Genomic DNA, 22076 nt, shown 5'->3' with positions numbered 1-22076 from the left:
CCATAAAGAAGAGCAAGACAGACCTGCTCAACCCCGAGGAGGCGGAGGATCAGCTCGCCGACATCGCCTCTGTGGGTGAGTCCCTCCTGTTTATCGCTGGTCGCCCGGGAGGTGGGAGCTGAAGGCTTGGGCACCAGGTTGCTTGGGTTTGGGTCTCGACTCTGCCCCTTCGTACCTGTGTGTCCTGGGCAGATGTGATGATGGGAGTAACAGCAGTGCCTGCCTTCTAATATTGTTGGGAGGATTAGACTAAATGATCCACAGTAAGCATTTGGAACAGCACCGGGCAAAATAATAAGCTCCCAGTAATGTTGCCTGACATTATTCATTCATTTTCATGATAATATTATTATTCGTTCATTATTCGTTATGATAATATTATTCATTAGTACTCATTAAGTGGCTGCTCTTATTAGGTGCCCAGTTGTGAACAAGACAGAGACCACACCCCTCCCACATGGAGCTTGCCATTTAGTGCAAGAAATAGATATTAAACAGATCATTATACAAATAAGCCTGTCATGATAATAACACTGCAGAGATGCCCTGGGCTTGGCCTGCCGTGGGAGAGTAGGTGTGATCAGGGGAGCCTTCTTGGAGGAGGTGACATTGAATTGAGAACTGAAGACTGGATAGGGGTTCACCATGGCAGTGAAAGCAGAGAGAAGCATGTGGAAGGCTGCGCTTAGACCGTTGTCGTTGGTTATCTCAAAGGGCAGAGTTTGGAGTGGGAGGGGACACCTACCCTTTTCCTGCTTACCCCTCTTGATTGAGACTCTGTTGCTTTTGACCTTCGCCAGGGAGAATATCTTAGTTTTTGAAATGGGTTTTTAAAATTCCAAGGATGAACAAGATGGGGGGAGAGCATTGAGGCAGCGGAGCTAACACAAGACGCAAAAGGAAGAAAGCGTCGAGGCTGACGGGGGAACTGTGTGGCTGGAACAGAGGAAGAAAGGATGGGAGAAGGAGGGAGAGAAGAAGGAAAGGAGAGAACTTAATATACCCACGTTTCTAATCCACTGGCACCGACTATTTTATACTTTTTTCACTCAGCCCTGGTTTATCCCCGTACTGTTGAGTTTTGACGGAATTTCCACTGCGGCCTCATACTCCATGAGGGTGGTTGCGCCAGAGTTGCTGAGCCATGGCTCTATTGTATGGTATTTGAGCTGTTTCCAATGTTTGCCCTTACGAGGAGCACTGCTGTGAACATTTATGTACAATTACTCCCCCCTCCCTTTGGGCGTGTTTCCTTGGGGATAATTATAGGATCAAAGATATTAACAGCCTTTCAACTCATTATTCACAGAGCGCTTCTGAGTTTCAAAAACACACTGAACCCATTTATAAACCTGCCGAGCACCCCATTCACGGATCCCCCACCCCAGCCGTGGCGTATTCCCCGCTTCATTTCCTTCCCCGGTGAAGTCAGTTTATAATGATACCTTCACGCTTGTTTTCATTTGCATTTGTAATCTCTCGCCACAACACCCTTCCCCTTAATGATGAACTAGTTCTCTTCACTTGTGGGTACATCTGTCTCTCCTTCCAGCGAGTTCCAGGACTAGAGCTCCATCAGTGCTCATTGCATTTGATTGGTTATGTCTGTCCTCTGTGTTTTCCCAATTAGGTTGCCTCCATTTTTTTTTTAATCTGATTTTTTTTAAAAAAATAGGTAATCTTTTTTGTTCATACCACATTTATTAAATGCCAAGCACTGAAAAAAAAAAATGGAGTCCCCAAATCAAGATCTCCTCTATGAACCAGATTAGCTACCTGGGCTTAAGTAATAGGGAGATGTTATTTTTCATCAGTCATTTGAAAAAAGATGAAAATGGTACTACCTGATGTCAGCAAGGATGTGAGGAGGTGGACATTGTCTTATGCCACTGGCAGGAGTATAATTTGCAGTATACGGTTTGGCATTATTTAAATAATTTGGAATTATTTAATTCTAGATGTTTATGTTCTTTGACCTAGCATTTCCACTTCAAAGCATATCTTCATGTATGCAAAAGATCTATGTACAGGCCTGGCTGGTATGGCTCAGTGGTTGAGCATCGACGTATGAACCAGGAGGTCACGGTTCAATTCCCAGTCAGGTCATATGCCCATGTCGTGCAGGGGGTGTGCGGGAGGCAGCCAATCAATGATTCTCTCTCATCATTGATGTTTCCATCTCTCCCTCTCCCTTCCTCTCTGAAATCAATAAAAATATGTTTAAAAATTAAAAAATGTTTAAAAAATATCTATGCACAGTTTCCTCTCAGCAAAATTGTTTCTGGTGTTCAAAAAGTAAAAACCAGAAGCAGCACATGAGCCCAAAAAATGGGAAGATAGTTAATGATATAATGTTTACATGCAGTGGAATACAATACAGCCAAGAAAAAGAATGTGGTTGCTACTGGCATGGAAAGATTTTGAAATACATTTATTAGTGTAAAAAGCAGGTGACACAACATTATGTAAAATGTATGTTCCCATTTTAAAGACAATAGTAAGGAGTGTATTCATGTAAGAAACGTCCAAAGTCGTAGAGAATTTTTATGAGTTTAGCTGAGACAAACTGATGACATTGCCAGGAAGCAAGACCTCCAATGCTCTGCAGAATGGCAGTTTACAGCTTCTTTTATATATTTGAGATTAAGGAGGGAAAGTAAGGAAGATTACATGAAGGTGAGAGAAAGCAAGGCGGGGCCCAGCCAGTGACGCTCAGTGATTGAGTGTCGACCCATGAACCAGGAGATCATGGTTCGATTCCAAATCAGGGCACCTGCCCAGGTCGTGGGCTCGATCCCCAGTGTGGGGTGTACAGGAGGCAGCTGATCAGTGATTCTCTCTTATCATTGATGGTTCTCTCTCTCTCTCTCTCCCTCTCCCTTCCTCTCTCTGAAATCAATTTTAAGAAAACTTAAAAAAAATTTTTTTTTTTTAAAGAAAAGAAAGCAAGGCAGGCATTTGGATTACAGGATAGTTAACAAGGTCATGTGCTCCTTTAAGGGTGGTTGTGCCTCTGAGGGGTCTGAGAAAGATGTATTTCAAAGGTCTGTTAACCTAGAGCAGCAGTCCTCAACCTGTGGGTCGCAACCCCTTTGGGGGTCAAACGACCCTTTCACAGGGGTCGCCTAAGACCATTGGAAAGCACATATATAATTACATATTGTTTTTGTGATTAATCACTATGCTTTAATTATGTTCAGTTTGTCACAATGAAATTGGGGGTCACCACAACATGAGGAACTGTATTAAAGGGTCGCGGCATTAGGAAGGTTGAGAACCACTGACCTAGAGACACAGGAACAAGGGGCAGGGCTTGCTTAAGGCAGATGAACCTTTACCCAAAGCTAAAGGCCTGGGGTATGATCTGTCCAGGTAGGAGTTTATGGTCGGACCACCCGTGAGGTGGCGTTTGGTTAGAATTATTTCAGCACCCTTTCTCATCCACAAGAGGAAGGTGTTGAAATTGGAGGACTAGGCGGGATTTTCATCATTTTGTGTTATTTTTCTGGAATGTACGCATTAGTGACATGCATTGCTTTTGAAATCAGAAGAGTAATTAGGTAAGCTTCAAGTTATGTAAAAGCAATGAAGACTAATTAGAAGGGATCTCATGGCTAAACAGGACAGGGAGGAATCTGGTGGAAAAGCAAAGAAAGTTTCATGAAGGAGGCATTTCTAAACTGGGCTTTATGTGGAACGGGAGAGTTCATTCGTTCTCTAGGGCCACATCATAAACTAGCACGGGCTGGGCGGTTTAAACAGCAGGTACTTACTGTCTCACAGTGTTGGAGGCTGGAGGACTGAGACGAAGGCATCAGCAGGATTGGTTTCTTCTGAGGCCGCTCTCCTGGGCTTGAAGACGGTCCTTTTCCCCCTGTGTGTGTGTGTCCTAATCTCTTCTTATAGGAGCACCAGTCATACTGGATTAGGGCCCAGCCTAATGACTTCATGTTAATATAATTACCTCTTTAACGGCCTTGTCTCCAAGTACAGTCCCCTGGTGAGGTCCTGGGGGTTAGGACTTCCACATGGGGATTTGGTGGGACACAGTTCAGCTCGTAGAAGGGGGCGATGCAGGAAACCATGGGAGATACTCACAGAGGGCTTGTCTGTGGGAGACCCTGCTCTTGAATGTGTGGCTGATATAAGAAAACTCGCTGCTTGGAGAACCCAGAGTTCAGGCTGGCATTTGATTAACGTGCGGTAAAGGGACGGCGAGACACTGAAGTAGGAGCTGTCAGACTGAATGAGACCTGACGGTGTCCTACGGCACCTATTAAGAAAGCAGGTGACGTTCAGCTTTCTAAACAGATTCAGAACGCAGACCAGTGACTTGGTCTCCTGGGACCAAGCTTGCGACCAGCAAACCCACCAAAATCCAGTTTCTTTGCCTGGTAGCTCACACACCATTCTAGCCAGTGGTCTCCTACACCACCCGGAAAGAGACCTCACGAATTCCAGGCTTCTGACAAAGAGATCTCTTCACCTTTATTTATTTCTGTAAAAACAAAATGATAATAATAATAGTGGTTCTAATGAAATGTCCGATGCCCTGGCTGGTTTGGCTCAGTGGTTGGAGCGTTGGCCTGCAGATGGAAGGGTCTCAGGTTCGATTCCCAGACAAGGGCACGTACCTCAGTTGTGGGTTTGACCCCCCCAGCCCTGGTCAGGGTATGTGCATGAGGCAGCCAGTAGACGTCTCTCTCTCTCTCTCTCTGTCTCTCTCTCTGTCTCTCTGTCTCTCTCTCTCTCTCTCTCTCCTCCCCACAGGCCTCATTTATAGTTGATGAACTTGTAGAACTTGAGTCATCTGTAGGAACAGTTGAGCCATGAAGGGAAGCTGCCATCACAGCACCATCTCTTTAGAAAAAGCCAACTTCAATGATATAAGTTCCCCGTGGGCTGAATTCGTTTCATGGGGCTGCCAGCACAAAGCACCATAAACCGGGCAGCTTAGAACAACAGAAATTTATTCTCCCAGGTTCTGGAGGCCCGGGTTCAAACTGAAACCCAGGTGTTGTTGGGGCTGTGCTGGCTCTGAGGCTCCCGGGGGGATCTGGCCCATGCTTTTCTCTTAGCTTCTCGGGTTGTCAGCACTTCTTGGCAACCTTTGGTTTGTCCGTGCAGCACTCCGGTCTCGGCCTCTCTGGCCACGTGGTCTCCTCCTGTGAGTCCCTGTGTCTCTTCTCCTCTTATAAGGACACTGGTGCTTGGCTTTAGGGCCCACTCTAATCGAGTCTGACCTCACCTTAACATGAGGGCATCTGCAAAACCCTACTTCCAACCAGATAAGGTCACCTTCACAGGTGCCAGGGGTTAGGGCTTCAGCACCTCTCGTTGAGGGACAGTTCAACCCATGACTTGGGCAGCACCGTTTCAACTTACAGAATTTTCAGGGCATCGAAATGGCCAAAAATCCCCAGATCATGCCTTGATGGTGACATGCCGCTGTCCTCGCCACGGAACTTTCCAGGCCGGTACTGGCCTCCCTGGCTCTTGGCTTGTCTGAACGGAGATGTGTTTCATAATAACATACGAGATGTTGGAAAACTTAACACCCAAAAGAAAGAGTGTAAAGTCTCTCTTGAATATATTTCTATATTGATTCCATATAGAAATGATATTTTGGAAATATTTGGTTTCATAAAATAACTTATTAAAATTATTTTTTAAACCTGAGGCTTACCTACAATTATAATTCCAGACCACAGAGAAAAAGTAGAGACAAGTATGTATAGAAAAACAGAGCGTGGGTCAAAGTGAGTATGAAATGGAATAAATATGGGTGACAGAAAGCAGCTAGTAGGGGGCCTGGCACGTAGTAGGTGTTCAGTTAATATTCGCTTCCCTCTCCCTTCCTGATGACTGCTATGCCTGTTGTGGGAGATGTCTGCAGGCCTGGGCATCAGGAAGGACTTCCTCAATGAATTGGCATGTGGGCTGTCTTGGTTTCAGCTCTTGCAGGTCAAGAGGAGATTTTAGGCCTAATAATCATTATGTGCCAGCATCACACTAAGGCGTATGAACCCATTGATTACACCAGTGGCCCTGTGAGGTGGGAAGTGAGGCTGTGCCCAGTTTACAGATGGAGGCACTAGAGTCCCAAGATGTAGGGTGACTTGACTTGCCCAAGGCCGCTCACCTTGGTGATGGAGCCAGGTTTTCAGTGTGGCTCCAACAGGAGTGGAAGTCAGAAGGCTCCTGCCCGCTGTGAGAGCGCGCGCTCTCTCGCTCTCCCCCCAACACACACACACACAAACACACACATGAATATCCCTCCCTGACCCCTGAGACTTTCAAGAACCTCATTTCCCTTCGCCATGCCTGTGGATGCCTGTGAGTCTGACCCATCTTTGGGAGCAGCAGGGACCAGAAATACCCCAACTGGGCAGGGCCATGTGGAGCTTCCCTGAGCTCTCAAGTCCTGTGGAGTGAGGCAGGTGAGGGGCCCGAGGGGAGAGCAGCCCGGGGTCTGGCCAGCGGCTGCCAGGTGGGAAGGCGGCCCCACCCGGTGGTCATATGTTCTAGGAGTGAGTGCAGTGTGGTGGCCGAGAACACGGCTCTGAGCCAACTCAGTACTTCTTAACAGTCAGCAGACCCCTCTCGGCCTCCGTTTCCTTGGCTGTAAAGTGGGGTAATGATAGTCCCTACTTCCTGTGGTTGCAATGAGGAGCGAGCAGGCTCATGTAAAATGTGTCCCGCCTGCCTGGTGCCTCCTGAATGTACAATAAAGGTCAGCTATCATCTCCTTTCATGAGAAGCTGATTTTTTAAATGTGGACCAATAATTTCAACTTTCACAAACTCAGGATAAACCAGTATGGTCCCAGGGGTGCCAACTCGCAACCTCTGTTTAGAATTTTCCAATAGGAGGCGGCATCCTACAAGATGTTAGCTGTGCCCATGCCTGGCTGGTGGGATGGGGTTGATGAACACGCTGGGTGGATGGACAGGTGAATGGACAAAGGAAGGAATGCATGAATGAACAGATAATAATGGGTGGCTAGATGAGTGAATAAATGAGGGAATGAATGAATGCACAAATGAACAGATGGGTGAATGAATGAGCAGAGGTGCCCACTAATGAATGAATAAATAAATGCACTGATAAATGAACTAAGGAATGAATAAATGAACAAATAAGTGCACTAATGAATGAACAAAATGAATAAATGAATGAATAAACCAATGAAGCACAAATAAACAAATGAATGCAAATTGAAGGTTTTCAAGAAGAGGCATTTTAGAAGAGAAAACCAACATCCAAAACTGAGCTCCACCCCACCCCCTGGCAAACCTGCCTCTCTCAATGGATGGTAGCTCTTCCTCTAGGTGCTCAAGCCAAAAACCTGGCTCCTCCCTTTCTCTCACACCCACACTGATCCACAATCCGTTGAGATCTACCTTAAATAATATATCACAAATCTACCTGCTCTTCATTCTTCTCAGTCATGACAGAGTCCAACCCCCATCATCATTTGCTTGGACTAGTGCAGTAGCCTCCTCCCTGGTCCTATCCATGCTCTCCACAGTCTGTTCCTCCCACAGCAGCCAGAGGGCGCCTGTGAGCACCTGTGTCAGGGCACGTCCCTCCTCTGCTCAGAACCCTCCATGGCTCTCACCTCAGAGCAAAAGCCAAAGTCCTCCCTCAGCACACAAGGCCCTTCACAACCTGCCTTGTCATCTACCTGCCCTCGCCTCCTTCTTTCCTCCACTCCAGCCATTCTGGCCTCCGTATGCTGTTCCCTAAATATGACAGGCATGTACATTCCTGCCTCAGGACCTTTGCACATGCTGTTAACGCAGCCTAAGATACTAAAGTGATATAGGTCAATACTTTCACCTGGACCACTTGATTTAATACGGCAGCCTGCCCTGTGGGCCCTCCTGGGGCTCCCAATCCCCTTATTCTACTCTACTATTTACTTTTCCAAAAAGACTTTTCACCTTCCATTACACTATTAACTAATTTATTATGTTATCTTCCCTGTATATCTCCCCACTGGAGCGTCAGTCCCAGGAAGGCAAGGCTCTGTCTGTTAACTAGAGTATTCAGCGCGCCTGGAACAGAGCCTGGCACATAGTAGGCGCTTCGTAAATGCTTAAGAGCAAAACCATGTGCAGGCAGAGGCACAGCTGGTTCATTACTCAGTGATCATTTCTAAAATGAAATGTCCATGGAAAACCAGGGTCCTATTCACGCCTCCTCCTGGAGGCTTTCCAAGCATGCTCCCTGTGGCTCCGCTTTCTACCCCTGCACTGGCGGATCCTGAGCCGCGGCTCCTGCCTCATCCTGCCCCATGGCACGACGCCCACAGTCATCAGACCTCACCAAGATGGAGAGACACCGAGGGTTAGCTCTGGCAGCGAGAGCCGTCAGCCTCCTCACTGATACCCTGAGTCCTCATTGGTCATTTCCAGTACCATGACTTTCAGGGACAGCTCCTCGTCAGCTCCATCTCTGGAAAGCTCGGCCCTTGGGTCATGACGTGCAAGGCCAGAGTGCTTGCTGGGGAGGCTAATGGATCCCCTGGCCACAATCCGTGCCTGAGTCACACAGTTGCTTTCCTCCACAGGAACGCCCTGACATTCTCCATCCTTTCCCTGGCAGGGTCTCCCTTTGCCCGAGCCAGCATTAAAAGTGCCAAGCTGGAGAACTCGACTTTTTTTCACAAAAAGGAGAGGAGGGTGCGTTTCTACATCCGCCGCATGGTCAAAACTCAGGCCTTCTACTGGACTGTGCTCAGTCTGGTAGCCCTCAACACGCTGTGTGTTGCTATCGTTCACTACAACCAGCCCGAGTGGCTCTCCGACTTCCTCTGTGAGTACCGCCTGGCCCCGCCCCTGCCCGCGCCCTGACCCCTGCCTCACACCTTTTCTTTCCAGTTCTCTTTCTCTAGCACTGTGTGTTCCCTCTTTGGTCCTTGGTGAATCTGCCTTTTCATTTGGCCACGTCTACAACTGGGATTGATGCTGATGTTGCTGCTGCCACAGTGACGGGCCCAACTTCTTTGGGCCTGAGAGCTGGAAGCTCGAATTCAGGCCACCACCCCTTTCTAAGAGAGAGACATGGGAGTGCTAGTGCAGAAGGTATTAGAAGGGAGACAGAGAGGCAGAGACTGCAAGAAAGGCAGATAGAGATAGAAACACACATGCCTCTCTGGGAATGTTAAAATAAATAATTTGTGGTTGAGAGATGGGGGTGCCTTAGGGCCAAAAAGTGGTCCCATTTTATCTGCTTATATCTGACTTCTGCTTCTCCCCTCTTCTACCACACCTTCTGCTTCTTTCCCCTTTCCTCTCCTGCTCTGTTTGACTTCCTTGTATTTGGGATTCATCCCTCGAAGATCCCCTCCAGCAAATGTAAGAGCATCTTGCTCCCTCAGTGGGTACCAGGACCCCCAAGGCTTTGCCCTTCTGGGCTTATTCCCATATTCTAGGAATTAGCAGAAATAATAACAAAGTTGATGGCCAGGTAGAGTTGAGGAGAAGCAGTGAAAGGTAGACCTCTGACCAAGATTTAAAAAGTAAAGAGCCCGGCCAGTGTGACTCAGTGGTTGAGCATCGACCTATGAACCAAGAGGTCATGGTTTGATTCCCAGTCAGGGCACATGCCCAGGTTTTGCTCAATCCCATGTAGGGGATGTGCAGGAGGCAATGATGGGAGCGATTCTCTCCCATCATTGATGTTTCTATCTCTCCCTCTCCCTTCGTCTATGAAATCAATAAAAAAAAAAATTAAAATAAAGAGCTTTGAGGAATCAACAAGAGCAGTGGCTGGGCAGTGAGGAAGGCAAGTGGATGCCCTGGATCTGGCTGTGGCCCCTGAGTGAGGACTTAACCAAAATCATGTTGCCTTCTGACTGTCCTCCTCCTGCATTTACTGGCTTGTCTGACTTAGGTCTGTGGATTCTCTGCCCTTCTGACATTGTTCAGAACTGACCCAGACAGCCACTGGAGACAGTCGGATCTTCAGCCTAGAGAGGCCTGGGAGCCTGGTCCAGGTCACTGTCTCCTTGTAACCCTCATTGTTTCCAGTCACATTGGCTGACCCTCCCAGGACACCCCCCAGGGGCCAGGTCTCCTTCCAAGAGCCCTGACCTAGTTCCAACCTTAGTAATTGCATTTGGTCCCCCTGGAGTTGCTTACAAATGAGGACTCTCTACTTCTAGTCTTAACCTCCGCTGGTAGTCTATTTTTAATCTCCCAAATTCTCCCCACTAATCACCCTGCTCTGCCTGTCCTGGTTCAGGAAGAGCAGGTTCTGCCCTGGGCCTCTGTGCCTGTCAAGGTCCTTTAATTATCCCCAGTTGCGAAAAGTGAGACACAGAGAAGTTAAGTAATTTTCTTAGGGTCACCCAGCTAGTTCATGATGAAGTCGAGATTTGAACCCAGACTCCAAGCTGTGTCTGATAACAGATCCCTGTCCTGGCCACCAGGTGACCTTGGTCCTCAATGCCTGCCCCTACTTTGCCCTGTGACCTGAACGAGGCGTTAACATATCCATTAATTGCAGGCGTCTTCCATTAGGAGGCACTCTCAGTTTATGTGCCACTAAAAAAGAAAACAGAACTGCTGTTTAAACTAGGCCATGCCGATTTTCATATACACTCCAATTCCAGAAATGTCAGAATGTGACCAAAAAATGTATGTCTTAGAATCAGTGAAGTATAGGAGTTTCTCTGAGTCTCAAATTCCTCGTCTGTACTTGGTGGAAGAGGTTTCTTCCAGACCCACCAATGCCATGGACAATTCTCTCAGGTTCTGTGCATCGCTGGCTGTCCTGTTTCCATGGTAACTGGGGAACAAGCTTCTTGGAAACTCTGGTGGTTCTTGGAATGCACCAGATGTTATAGACAGATTTCCCTCCCTGACATTTCGGGCCTGGAGGTGCTGGAGACTCTAAAATCCCCCTCCGACACTGGGAGCTCTCTGGAGTCCTGGAAACGAAGGGGATGTTTTGATAGAAATGAGTGGGCAGGACCTTGACAATCAGTTCAGGCCATCTCTTCAACGAATAATATAACAAGCATCCTTGACCTTCAAACAGCATTAGCTTTGTGACTCAAATTGAAATTCTTGGAAGTGTGAGTCCCCTATCTTCCCTTTCTGTATGCTTTCTTCCCCTCAGAAGTGCTCCTTACCTCTCTCTTCCATCCATTAGTGAGTACCTGTGCCCTCCCTCACTAACAAGCCCTCTCAGAAAAAGACCTCATGCTAGACAATTCTTTGCAAAAAAATACCCACGTGTTGTCTCTCCCGGAGGCATTTGCACTGTTATGCTTTCTCGTGCAAGAACAAAAGGCTTTCAACAAAATTCTTGCTCGAGACTTTTAGACATCAGCAAGACCGGACTTCCAGGGGGCATCAGAGAGGTTTTCCAAGTTGGAAGAAAAACTGTGCCTTCGATTGGTTCCCTGTGATGCTCCAACTCAACCTCTAACACAAGGGACTTACAAATAGGACACCGTTGTGCTTTCTGTTTCTATTTTTCCTTTGGAGCTCAGGCATATAAAAGTGGGTTCATCAGCCCTGGGTGGAGTTCTCAGTGGTTAGAGCATCGGTCCGAGCACCAAAGGGCACTGGCTTGGTTCTCAGTCAAGGTCGCGTACCTGGGTTGAACGTTCCATCCCTGACCCTGGTTGGGGCATGTGTGGGAGGCAACCGATGGGTGTGTCTCTCTCACATCGATGTTTCTCTCTTTCTCTCTCTCCCTTCCCCCTCCGTCCTGCCCTCCCTTACACTCTCTCTAAAAATCAGTGGAAAAAAATACCCTTCCATGAGCATTAACAAAGGGAAAAAAGTGGATTAATCATAATTTTTAGATTAGGACACACTGGCATCATAGGGCCGGCCATTGTTATTTCGTTAGCTAGCCAGTTAGTTAGTTCATTCATTGATTTGTTCGTTAGTTTTTAAAATGTAGTAAGCTCCCAGGAACCCACCACTCAACACAAAACCTAAGGTCTTGGCAATAATCTACATCCAGCCCTTCTCATCGAACCAAAGTAACAATTGAAAGATGATGACCCCTTGACGTTTATCTTGCTCCTCTTAAGATTGGCCTGGGGTTGGTTGGGGGCGGGGAATAATTGTCACTCCTCCCCATTAACAGAGGGGAAACTGAGTTTCGTGGAAAGGAAGCCTCGAATAACCTTCAGCCACGGCCACTAAAGACCATCCTCCCTCTCCCTTTCTGCCAGGCCAGGCAAGGGACAGGATGGGGGTTAACAGGAAAGTCAGACTTGGTAACCCCCTCAACAGCACTAACCTTCTCTCTGTTTCCCCCTCGCCCTTGTAGACTATGCAGAATTCATTTTCTTAGGACTCTTTATGTCCGAAATGTTTATAAAAATGTACGGGCTTGGAACACGGCCTTATTTCCACTCTTCCTTCAACTGCTTTGACTGTGGGGTAAGTGCCCTGGTTTCCACGGAGTTTATTTCTGCGACTCTTACCCAGCATGATGCTGAGAGTTGGGGACACCAGAAAGGGGGAGCAGGGTCCCCCTGGGTAGGAGAGGCTCAGCTGAATGCAATAGGAATGCGAGGACCAGCTCAAACATTGGATGCAGGCACCCAGCGCTGTCAGCCACTGACAGTGGGAGAGCCAATATGTGGACCCTCTTTGGAAAGTGGGGGTGACCTGGCCAGGGCTAGGGATTCACCCTCGAGAAACTCATGCCCGGGAGACACATACCAGAACGATCTGAGCGGCCTTGCTTACAGTAGTCCCGAACCAAATGACCCAAATATCTCTTTGCAGTAGAATAGATAGGTGGCGGCGTAGCCATGTAATGGAATTCTCTGCAGCAATGAAAGGCCGCCCACCACACCTACACCCACCGGCTTTACGATACTGCACAAAAGGAGGCAGACAGTGACAAAAGCAGACCGTACCGCGTGTGCTGTTCTGCTCATCACAGTTCAGGTGGACAAAACTAAGCTGTATTGGTTAACGGTGATACTCGAATACTTTAAAAAGGCAAGACCTCAGAAACATTACGATGAGCGGAATAACGATAAGCTGGACACAGAAGATCACGTATGGCATCATGACATCTGCATGAAAGGTGCAGAAGCGGCAAATCCACAGACAGGAAGCAGATCAGTGGCTGCCAGGGGCTGGGGGTGGGGATGGAGAGTGACTGCGCGTAGGGACATGGTCTGCTTTGAGGGTGACAGAAATATTCTGGAACTAGATAGAGATGACGATCATACAACATTGCAAATGAATGTTGCCACTGAATTGTGCCCTTAAAATGGTTAACTTTATGTGCTGTGAATTTCACCTCAACCTTTTTTAAATCTAGGAAATAGTTGCTACAGAATTCAGGACAGTGGTTAAGTCCGAGGGGTCCCCAGAGGCTCCCAGGGTGCTGACATGTCCTGTTCCTTACGCGGGTGGTAGCTACGCAGGCACTCGCTCTGTAATTACGTGTTTCTGGGATTCTGTGCTCTCACCAGCTCTTAATAAATAAGAACAGAGAAGGGACGAGAGGGGTCTGAGCGCCGCACCCTGCTGGCGTTTGAAGGTGGGAGTTGGGGTGGGTTCCTGCGAGGTTCGGGCCCAGGCTGTGTTTGCAAGGACTCTGGGCACCAGAGCCGATCCTGTGTCCTAGGTTATCATCGGGAGCATCTTTGAGGTCATCTGGGCCGTCATAAAACCTGGTACATCCTTTGGAATCAGCGTGTTACGAGCCCTCAGGTTATTGCGTATTTTCAAAGTCACAAAGTAAGTCTTTGGGGGGGGGATGGGCATTGGGGCCAGGAGGGATGGGGCACCTCCAGCATGTTGGGAAGGTGGGCTCAGCGGCCGCCACCCAGGCCCAGCCTAACGCCCACCCCCACCCCCGGCCTCTGTTGGCAGGTACTGGGCGTCTCTCAGGAATCTGGTCGTCTCTCTTCTCAACTCCATGAAATCCATCATCAGCCTGTTGTTCCTCCTTTTCCTGTTTATCGTCGTCTTTGCACTTTTAGGAATGCAGCTCTTTGGCGGCCAGTAAGTGCTCGGCAACTTCTCCGACTTCTGCTTCTCTGGGGTCTGACCCAGGGGCCCCTTCAGCCCCCACACGCCAAACTCGGTGCCTCCAGAGACCGCCCTCACGCCGACTGCCCTTCTCGCGGCCCGGACGCCCTGTGCACGCACCCAGACAGGCAGGGTCCTGGGTACCACTCAGATGTCCTTCTGGGGGACGGAGACGTGAAGATGTTGCCCTGGAAACAAGATGCTAAACTACGCCCTCACGGCACCTGGGGCAGGGCCAACGGGAAATGTCTGCGTTTCCCCCACAGGTTTAATTTCGATGAAGGGACTCCTCCTACCAACTTCGACACTTTTCCAGCAGCAATAATGACGGTGTTTCAGGTACAACCCTAACCCAGCCCCGCGCCATCAGGGCCACAGGAAAGCACCAGAATCCAGAGCAGAGGGAGGGGGACCGTGGGCAGGAGCCTTTATTGGGGTTTCCCCGGGAAGGAGTGGGGGAGGATGAGCCGGTTGAGGATTGGCTCGTTTGAATAATTTCGGCGGGCTCTGGGGCATAGAGGCTGACCAGTGGTCTGGTACCTGGCCCTGGAGTGATTCGGGCAGAGAATGCTGGCCTGGGGGGTGAGAGCCTGATGGGGGAGGTGGTGGGAGTGTGGGCCCTGGTTTGTATTTGAAAAGTATGTTTGGGGGCCAGTTGTTCACTATCCCTAGGATTTAGCCAGATGTCAAAGCATCAGAATACAGAAAAGACACACCCACCCTCTCCCAGAACTGCAAGACACCCCTCCCCTATTCCAGAGCAAAGACATTGACCTTGGGCGGTCTCCCCAAACCGGCGTCTGTGCCCCTGTGGGCGCATGATCTGAGGATTGGGACGGGCCCCGCTGGGACCTCCGGAGCCTTTCAAGTGGTTCTGTCTCTTTGGAGGGCAGACGGTTATGGAAAGTGGGACTTAGACGGGGGTTGGAAAGAGGACCCCATGTAGCAGAGTTCTGAGCCCTCACATTAATGATTCCATCGTAGTCACCACCACCCACAGGTCCTCAGCACAGGGTCCTGGCCCAGGAGCAGCTCTGGCCCCCATGCCACTTGGAAGTATCTGGAAACAGTTTGGGTTGTAACCCCGAATGGGGGAGTTGGGTGTTATTGGCACCTGGTGGGAGGAGGCCAGGGCTGCTGCTCAACACCCACAGCACAGGGTGCCCCACCCCCGAGAACGACCCCGTCCCAAAGGGCAGCAGTGCCGAGGCCGAGAAACCCTGCGTGGTGAGCAGGTTAGCGTGTCTGGAGTTCTTTCACATTTACTTGATCCTCATGGAAATATCATGAAGGAAGCGAGTGGCATTGTTTTAACAAGTACGTGGACACCACCTACCTTCCTCTCAGTCACTCCATAAGCATCAGCCCAGTTTCTGTTGCCAGCACCTGCTGGCAAAGCCTGCTCTGGCCACCAGCACCCGCCTGCCCAGGCACAGCAGCCAGAGGACCAGTGAAGATGTTACTTAACAGAAACTTATTTCTCACACTTCTGGAAGCTAAAAGTCATGGTCAGGGTGGTCACACTTCTGGAGGCTAAAAGTCATGGTCAGGATGTCCACAGGGGTGGTTCCCGGTGAGGACTCTTTTCCTGGCCAGCAGGCGGGTCTTCTCGATGTGTCCTCACATGTGGGGAGAGAGCGAGCGAGACAGAGAGAATGCCCAAGCTCTTCTTACAAAGGCACTAATCTCATCATGAGGGCCCCACCCTCATGGCCTCATTAACCTTGATGACCTACCTTTTCCAAATATCATCTCATGAAGGCTTAGAGCTTCAACATATTAATTTAGGGGACAGGGCTCAGTCCCTATCAAACCCCCTTATTACCTCAGGGAAGACAGAGTTACAAAGGTTGGTGACTTCCCCAGGGTCCCCTCCTCCTAGAAGCTGGGCTGGGAGCCCTTCACTGCAGGGACAGGCAGGTTGGGGCCCCACAGCTGCGTCTCCGAGGGGCCCGTGGCTGAGAGGGGGGTTGGCTGTGTGTCCCTCCCTCCCTTTCAGATCCTGACAGGCGAGGACTGGAACGAGGTCATGTACGATGGCATCAAATCTCAGGGCGGCGTGCAAGGCGGCATGGTGTTCTCCATCTACTTCATCGTGCTGACACTCTTCGGGAACTGTATCCTCCGCGGGGGCGCGGGGGGACACGCCTCGATGGGGGCGCGAGGGAGGGGACCGGGAGACCCCGATGCCCAGGGTCGCAGCGGCGTTGCTTTCCCTGACTCTGGCGTCCGCAGACACCCTCCTGAATGTGTTCTTGGCCATCGCGGTGGATAATTTGGCCAACGCCCAGGAGCTCACCAAGGTGCCGTTGGTGGGAGAATGTTTCTCTGGCAAAGTTACCACCCGTTCGTGACAGATCGGGACCGTGCTGGGCATGTGGGGACGGGGACAGGGTCAGAGCTTTTGCCCTGGAGGCACCGTGCCAGGGAGAAGGCACCTCCTCCCCCCTCAAGCAGACGGTCCCTAGTTAAGTGGATTCTACAGCAAAGGGGGTGGGAGGGGGTGAGGCACTGGGTTACAGGAAACAGATGGCAAACTGTTGGACAGGCAGCGGGCGGTGTCAGAGGACCTCCAAGGGATGATGCAGCCCCAGGCTCGAGGGCGCTCACTCTAGACCTAAAAGGACAGGCCAGATGGAGAATAACCCACACAGGGTCTTGGGGCTTGATGTCCATCCCCGTGAGCTTGGGAGCTGGCCGGCCCTCACCGCTGACCGGTAGCAATGAAGGATTCTGGCCCTGGATGATGTGGCTCAGTTGGTTGGGCGTTGTCCCAGGCCCTAACAGGTTCCTGGTTCGATTCCTGGTCCAGGCCCATGCCCAGGTTGCAGGTTTAATCCCCAGTCGGGGGCATGCAGGAGGCAGCCAATCGCTGTTTTTCTCTCTGATGGTCATGGTGCCAGGCATTGCTGTTATCGCCTTTTTGCAGAAGGAGAAACTGAGGCTCAGAAAGACAAAGTTCCCAGCCCCAGCTGGCATGAAAAGAGCACCTACTGTCCATAGCACCACCCTGTGCGTGTCAGGTGCTCGGCACAGTGCTTGGTACAATCAAGTGCTCCATATAGGAGCCTCTGGCAGTCACTGAGCAGGAGCCAGGCCCTGGGCCTCGAACTCTCATTTTATAGACCCAGTAAGGGAAGGCTGGGATTCGAACCCGGCCCCGGCAAGCTCCAGAACCCATGTTCTTGATTCACATACCCTGCTCCTTCCATTTGAGTCCAGCTGGGCAGGTAATGATAAAAGTAACAACCACAGAAAGGTCTAATGGCCCTTTAATGCTGGGCACCAGCCAACATAACAGATGGGGGGTGACTGCTCTCCCCATTTCACAGATGAGGAAACTGAGACCCAGAAAGGCTAAGGGGCATTGCCACATCGTTGGGAACTGAACAAGTAGAGAAGTGACCCCTCAAAGAGCAGAAGATAGGAGGTCAAAAGAGAATTTGGGAGGTTGGGGTGAGAACCGTCCAGGTGAGGAGAAGCCCGGTTTTATTCGTGGTCAGCGCTAATGAGTCATCTGGGCAGCACCTGGTGCCGGATGCCCCCTTTGGGGCCCACCTCACACAGGCCAGAGGAAGCAACGTTGCCCTCAGTGACACCGCTCACACCCCTAGGAATGCCCACCGCAGGGCCTCGGGGGTGGCTGTGCACTGCACGAGGTAAGCTGAGTACCTTTGGGCAGTTTGAGGGGGGCGAGCCAGGAACAAAGGCTTTTAGGAGCTACAGCCTCCGCCCTAACTTCTCACCAGCAGCCCTGTCATATGGAGAGAACGTGCGCTGAGTCTTCCTCCCAGCCCGGGAGGGCCAGGCCTGGGCGTCCCACGGCTTTGTGGCCCCAGAGCCTCGAGGTGTTCAGGATGTGTTCATGGAACGGAACCGAACTGAGCAGACGTTGCCAACCCTCCATCTGCCGAGCCTGGCAGGAGGGAGAGAGAGTTTCCCAGGCCCGGCTCCGACTGGGGGAAGGGGGGGGCGGAAGTTTCCACCCCCCGAAACACACGGCCATGGGCCTGGCCACCGTGGAGCCGGCTGGCATGGCTGCTCTGGGGACCGATCCAGCCGTGAGCTCATCCAAGTCATTGCGGAGAGGGGACGCCAGGAGGGGGGGCAGAGGGGAGGGAGAAAGGCAAGCTCCTCGCCTGTGAGGTGCGGACCTTCTCCTCCAGACACACATTCTTCATTTATTCCATAAGCGTATCTTAGCATTTAACCTGTGGCAGGCACCCCACAAGCCCCTGATGTGTTTTTAGCTCATTTAATCTGCACAGAAACCCCGGGAGGCACCTGCTCACATCCCCACTTTACGGCTTTTGTCACTCATTCTAAAGCATTTATTGAGGACCTACTGTGAGCAAGGCCTGGTCCAGGAACCAGGGACGCAGCCATAAACAAAATACACAGAAATCCCTGCCCTCGTGGCGCTGATATTTGAGTGAGAGAGACAGACAAGGAATAAAACTGTCAGGTGGCGCTAAGGGCCAAGGAAAAAAGTGAAGTAGAGAAAGAGAGAGCTGAAATTTTGAATGAGGATTATGAGGCGTGGAGAGGTTCAGTGACTTGCCCAAGGTCACGCAGCAGTAAGTAGTGGAACTGGGATGTGAGTCCAAGTAGGTCTAGAACAGGGGTCCTCAAACTACGGCCCGCGGACCACATGCAAATACAAATATTGTATTTGTTCCCATTTTGTATTTTTACTTCAAAATAAGATATGTGCAGTGTGCATAGGAATTTGTTCATAGTTTTTTTTTAAACTATAGTCCGGCCCTCCAACGGTCTGAGGGACAGTGAATTGGCCCCCTATTTTAAAAGTTTGAGGACCCCTGATCTAGAATGTGTGCTCATGACCACACGCACTGGTGCTTAAACGTGAGCATGTCTCATACTCACCTGGGAGCTTGTTGAGGATGCAGGTTAGACCCAGCCCAGGTTCTTGCGGGGCCTGGGAAACTGTATTTGCAGTGTTTCTGAGGTAGGTGGTCCACGGTCCTGGCTCTGAGAAACGCTGGGTGTGGTGCCAGGAGGCAGGAGGCCTTGTAAGAGCTGGGGGTCTGGCTGGGTCCCTCCTCTGTGTTGTCACTGACACAGTGTCCTGACCTGACCATTTCTGAGGTGCTAAGATTGCTTCTCGCCCCAGGGACCCCAGCCCAGGGATCACATGACTTTTCCTATTGGGTTCATCTCTGGCCATTTCTTTCCTATTGCTTTTTCTTTGTTGGCTTTTCAGTTTTATGAGTGAGGCCCTGCATGAAGGCTGAAGAAGGATTTAAGGCCCCAAAACATCTTTTTCTTGCGTATTTTTAAAACATCTTCCCCCAGCCCTAGCGGGTTTGGCTCAGTGGATAGAGCGTCGGCCTGCGGACTGAAGGGTCCCGGGTTCGATTCTGGTCCAGGGCATGTACTTGGTGGCAGGCTCCTCCCCAGCCCAGGCCCTGGTCGGGGCGTGTACAAGAGGCACCCAATCAATGTGTTTCTCTCACATCGATATTTCTCTTTCTTTCCCTCTCTCTTTCATTCTCTAAAAATCAATGGAAAATATCCTCGGGTGAAGATTTAAAACAAATAAAAACAATCTTCCCCCATTCTCCTCCTTTTTGAACCTGACCAGCTGAGCATATAAGCTCCTCCCCTGATTTCCCTCCGGCGGCTGTTGGCAGTGTCTGCGATGGGCCCTGGGATGCCAGGTTTTTCTGCACGTGGGGACTAGTCAGTGTTGTTATGTGTGTTTCCAGTCTCGGTTCAGAAAGCTTAAGTGGCCTGAAAATTAGAGTGAGAGGAAAATCTTTGCATTAATTTCCGGCTCCTTGAGACGGTGCAGAAAAATCTCCACTGTGAAAGGGGAGGGAATCTTTTTCTTTCTTTTTCTTTCCTTCTGGCTGTGTTAATAATGGCTAGGTATCTGGCGTGTGCCTATAGGGGACAGCAGTACCCTTAACCGGCAGTAGGCATCTGTTCCTATTGTCAGGCCTGGGCTCTGATTGGTGGAAACCAAGGCCAAACCTGTTCGTAAATATTTTCAAAGTCTTCCGTGATTAGCAATAGGGTCAGAGAGGAGGCCCAGAGGCCCCGTTCATGTTTTGTAAACAGGGATCCCGTATGCCTTTTAGGATGAACAAGAAGAAGAGGAGGCAGCCAACCAGAAACTCGCCCTCCAAAAAGCCAAGGAGGTGGCAGAAGTGAGTCCTCTGTCCGCGGCCAACTTGTCCATAGCTATGTAAGTGCCCCCAGCTCTGGCTGGCATGCTCTCCAGGCTCCTCGGCCTCTGCACCCTCCCAGTCAAGGGTTTGGGGGCAGGAATCGGTCCTTGACAGGGTGGAGCTTTAGGAAGAGGTATTTCTGCCCTCCCACTCATTTTTGAACAATACATATTAATTAGAGGCCTGGTGCACGAAATTCAGGCATTGGAGGAGGGGGGGTCCCTCAGTCCAGATGTGAGAGGGCGCAGGCCAGGTGAGGGACCCCACTGGTGCATGATCAGGGCTGGGGAGGGACACGGGAGGTTGGCCAGCTGGGGAGGAACCGCAGGAGGGATCCAGGGCATGTCCAACCCATCTCGCTCAGTCCCGATCAGCTGGACCCCAGCAGCAAGCTAATCTACCGATGAAAGCGTCTGCCCCTGGTGGTCAGTGCACATCATAGCGAGCGGTTGAGTGGCCTTAGCATATCATTAGCATGTTACGCTTTGATTGGTTGAATGGACAACTGGACACTTAGCATATTAGGCTTTTATTATATACGATAAGCACCTACTTACCATGTGCCAGGAACTGTTCTAGCTGCCGGAGATAGAGCATTAACAAGGCATTAACTGTATAGCGAGTGCTAGGAGTGGAGAGAGTTGGGATTTTTATTTTATTTTATTTTATTTTATCTCTTACCCCCCCCTTCCCACCCCCCTACCCTCCCCAGCCTTCCCACTGTCGGGGTTTTTAAATATAGTTGTCAGGAAAGGCTTCACAGAGAAGGTGACAAGGGCCAAAAGAGGGAGGAGTCATGGGGGATCAGGGGCAGATCATCAGGACCTCGTGAACCGTGGGGAGGACTTAAACTTTTGTTGGGAGTTACGAGGGAGCCATGGAAGGTTCTTGAGCAGAAGGACAGGATCTGACTCAGGAGCTCACAGGCGCCATCTGGCTGCTGTCAGGGGAACAGACGGGGTGAAGGCTGGAACCAGGAAACCAGGTTGGAGATGACTGCCCTGGTCCATGCAGGAGATAGTGGTGCTGGACCCGAGTGGTGAGGAGGCGATGGATACAGCTGAATTCTAGACAGATCGTGACAGTAGAGAGAGTGGGCAGAGTTTGCTGGTGGATCACAGGTGGTGAGAATGAAGGTGTCTTGATGGAAGGGAGATTTGTTGACACCAATATTCTTAATTGTGCCTTTGTGGGGTGTCCTGGGGATTCTGCACACTGTGGGGCAATGCATCATGGGACAATGGGAAGGAGGCTTTCTCTCCCCAAGTAGAAGGAAGTGGCTTGGAATGGGGAGCCCGGAAGATGCATGCTCAGGCAGCCTATGGAAGGCCGGGGTCTGTATAAAGCTATCCTGCAGGCTGCTTTGCCCCAGTGCGTAAATAGGCACCTCCCATAGGCCTCTAAGTGCCCACTCTGGCTCTCCTGGGACTCCTAGCCCAGTGGTCGGCAAACTGCGGCTCTCGAGCCACATGCGGCTCTTTGGCCCCTTGAGTGTGGCTCTTCCACAAAATATCGACTTCTGCGCGTGGGTCACGAAGTTTCAATCGCACTGTACGTGCGCGCCCACAGGTGGTATTTTGTGGAAGAGCCACACTCAAGGGGCCAAAGAGCCGCATTTTTCTGGTCTGATTTCTCCTCCGATTAGAAACCACTAGGCAAAGAATGCTCGCGGCTAATTAATTGGGTCATTACCGATGGAAGACTCTCAAAAATCAAATAAAATAGGGAGCAAAAAAGGATAAAAACTGGTTCGCCCCCACTTCTCCAGCGGAATCATGCAGGGGATATTTAGTAATGGTAATGGGGTCTCTTCGTTTTAAAGAGAATCAAGGTGAACAATTTGTTTAACTTGTGA

General features: G+C 50.3%; 1 protein-coding gene across 1 annotated transcript in view; it reads left to right on the top strand.

Moving 5' to 3' along the window:
* Positions 1 to 22076, top strand: part of CACNA1A (calcium voltage-gated channel subunit alpha1 A) — a gene marked incomplete at its 3' end in the record, with an annotated part of 209672 nt that overhangs the window by 111881 nt on the left and 75715 nt on the right. The window contains 9 exon segments of the mRNA XM_023763966.1: positions 9 to 75; positions 8611 to 8820; positions 12301 to 12413; positions 13621 to 13733; positions 13869 to 14000; positions 14294 to 14366; positions 16027 to 16144; positions 16263 to 16330; positions 20132 to 20241. Coding sequence (XP_023619734.1) covers positions 9 to 75; positions 8611 to 8820; positions 12301 to 12413; positions 13621 to 13733; positions 13869 to 14000; positions 14294 to 14366; positions 16027 to 16144; positions 16263 to 16330; positions 20132 to 20241 — 1004 coding nt within the window.

This window comes from Myotis lucifugus, unplaced genomic scaffold (genome assembly GCF_000147115.1).
Source record: "Myotis lucifugus unplaced genomic scaffold, Myoluc2.0 scaffold_310, whole genome shotgun sequence".
Taxonomy (NCBI): Eukaryota; Metazoa; Chordata; class Mammalia; order Chiroptera; family Vespertilionidae; genus Myotis; species Myotis lucifugus.
This window is presented reverse-complemented; position numbering and strand designations above follow the sequence as displayed.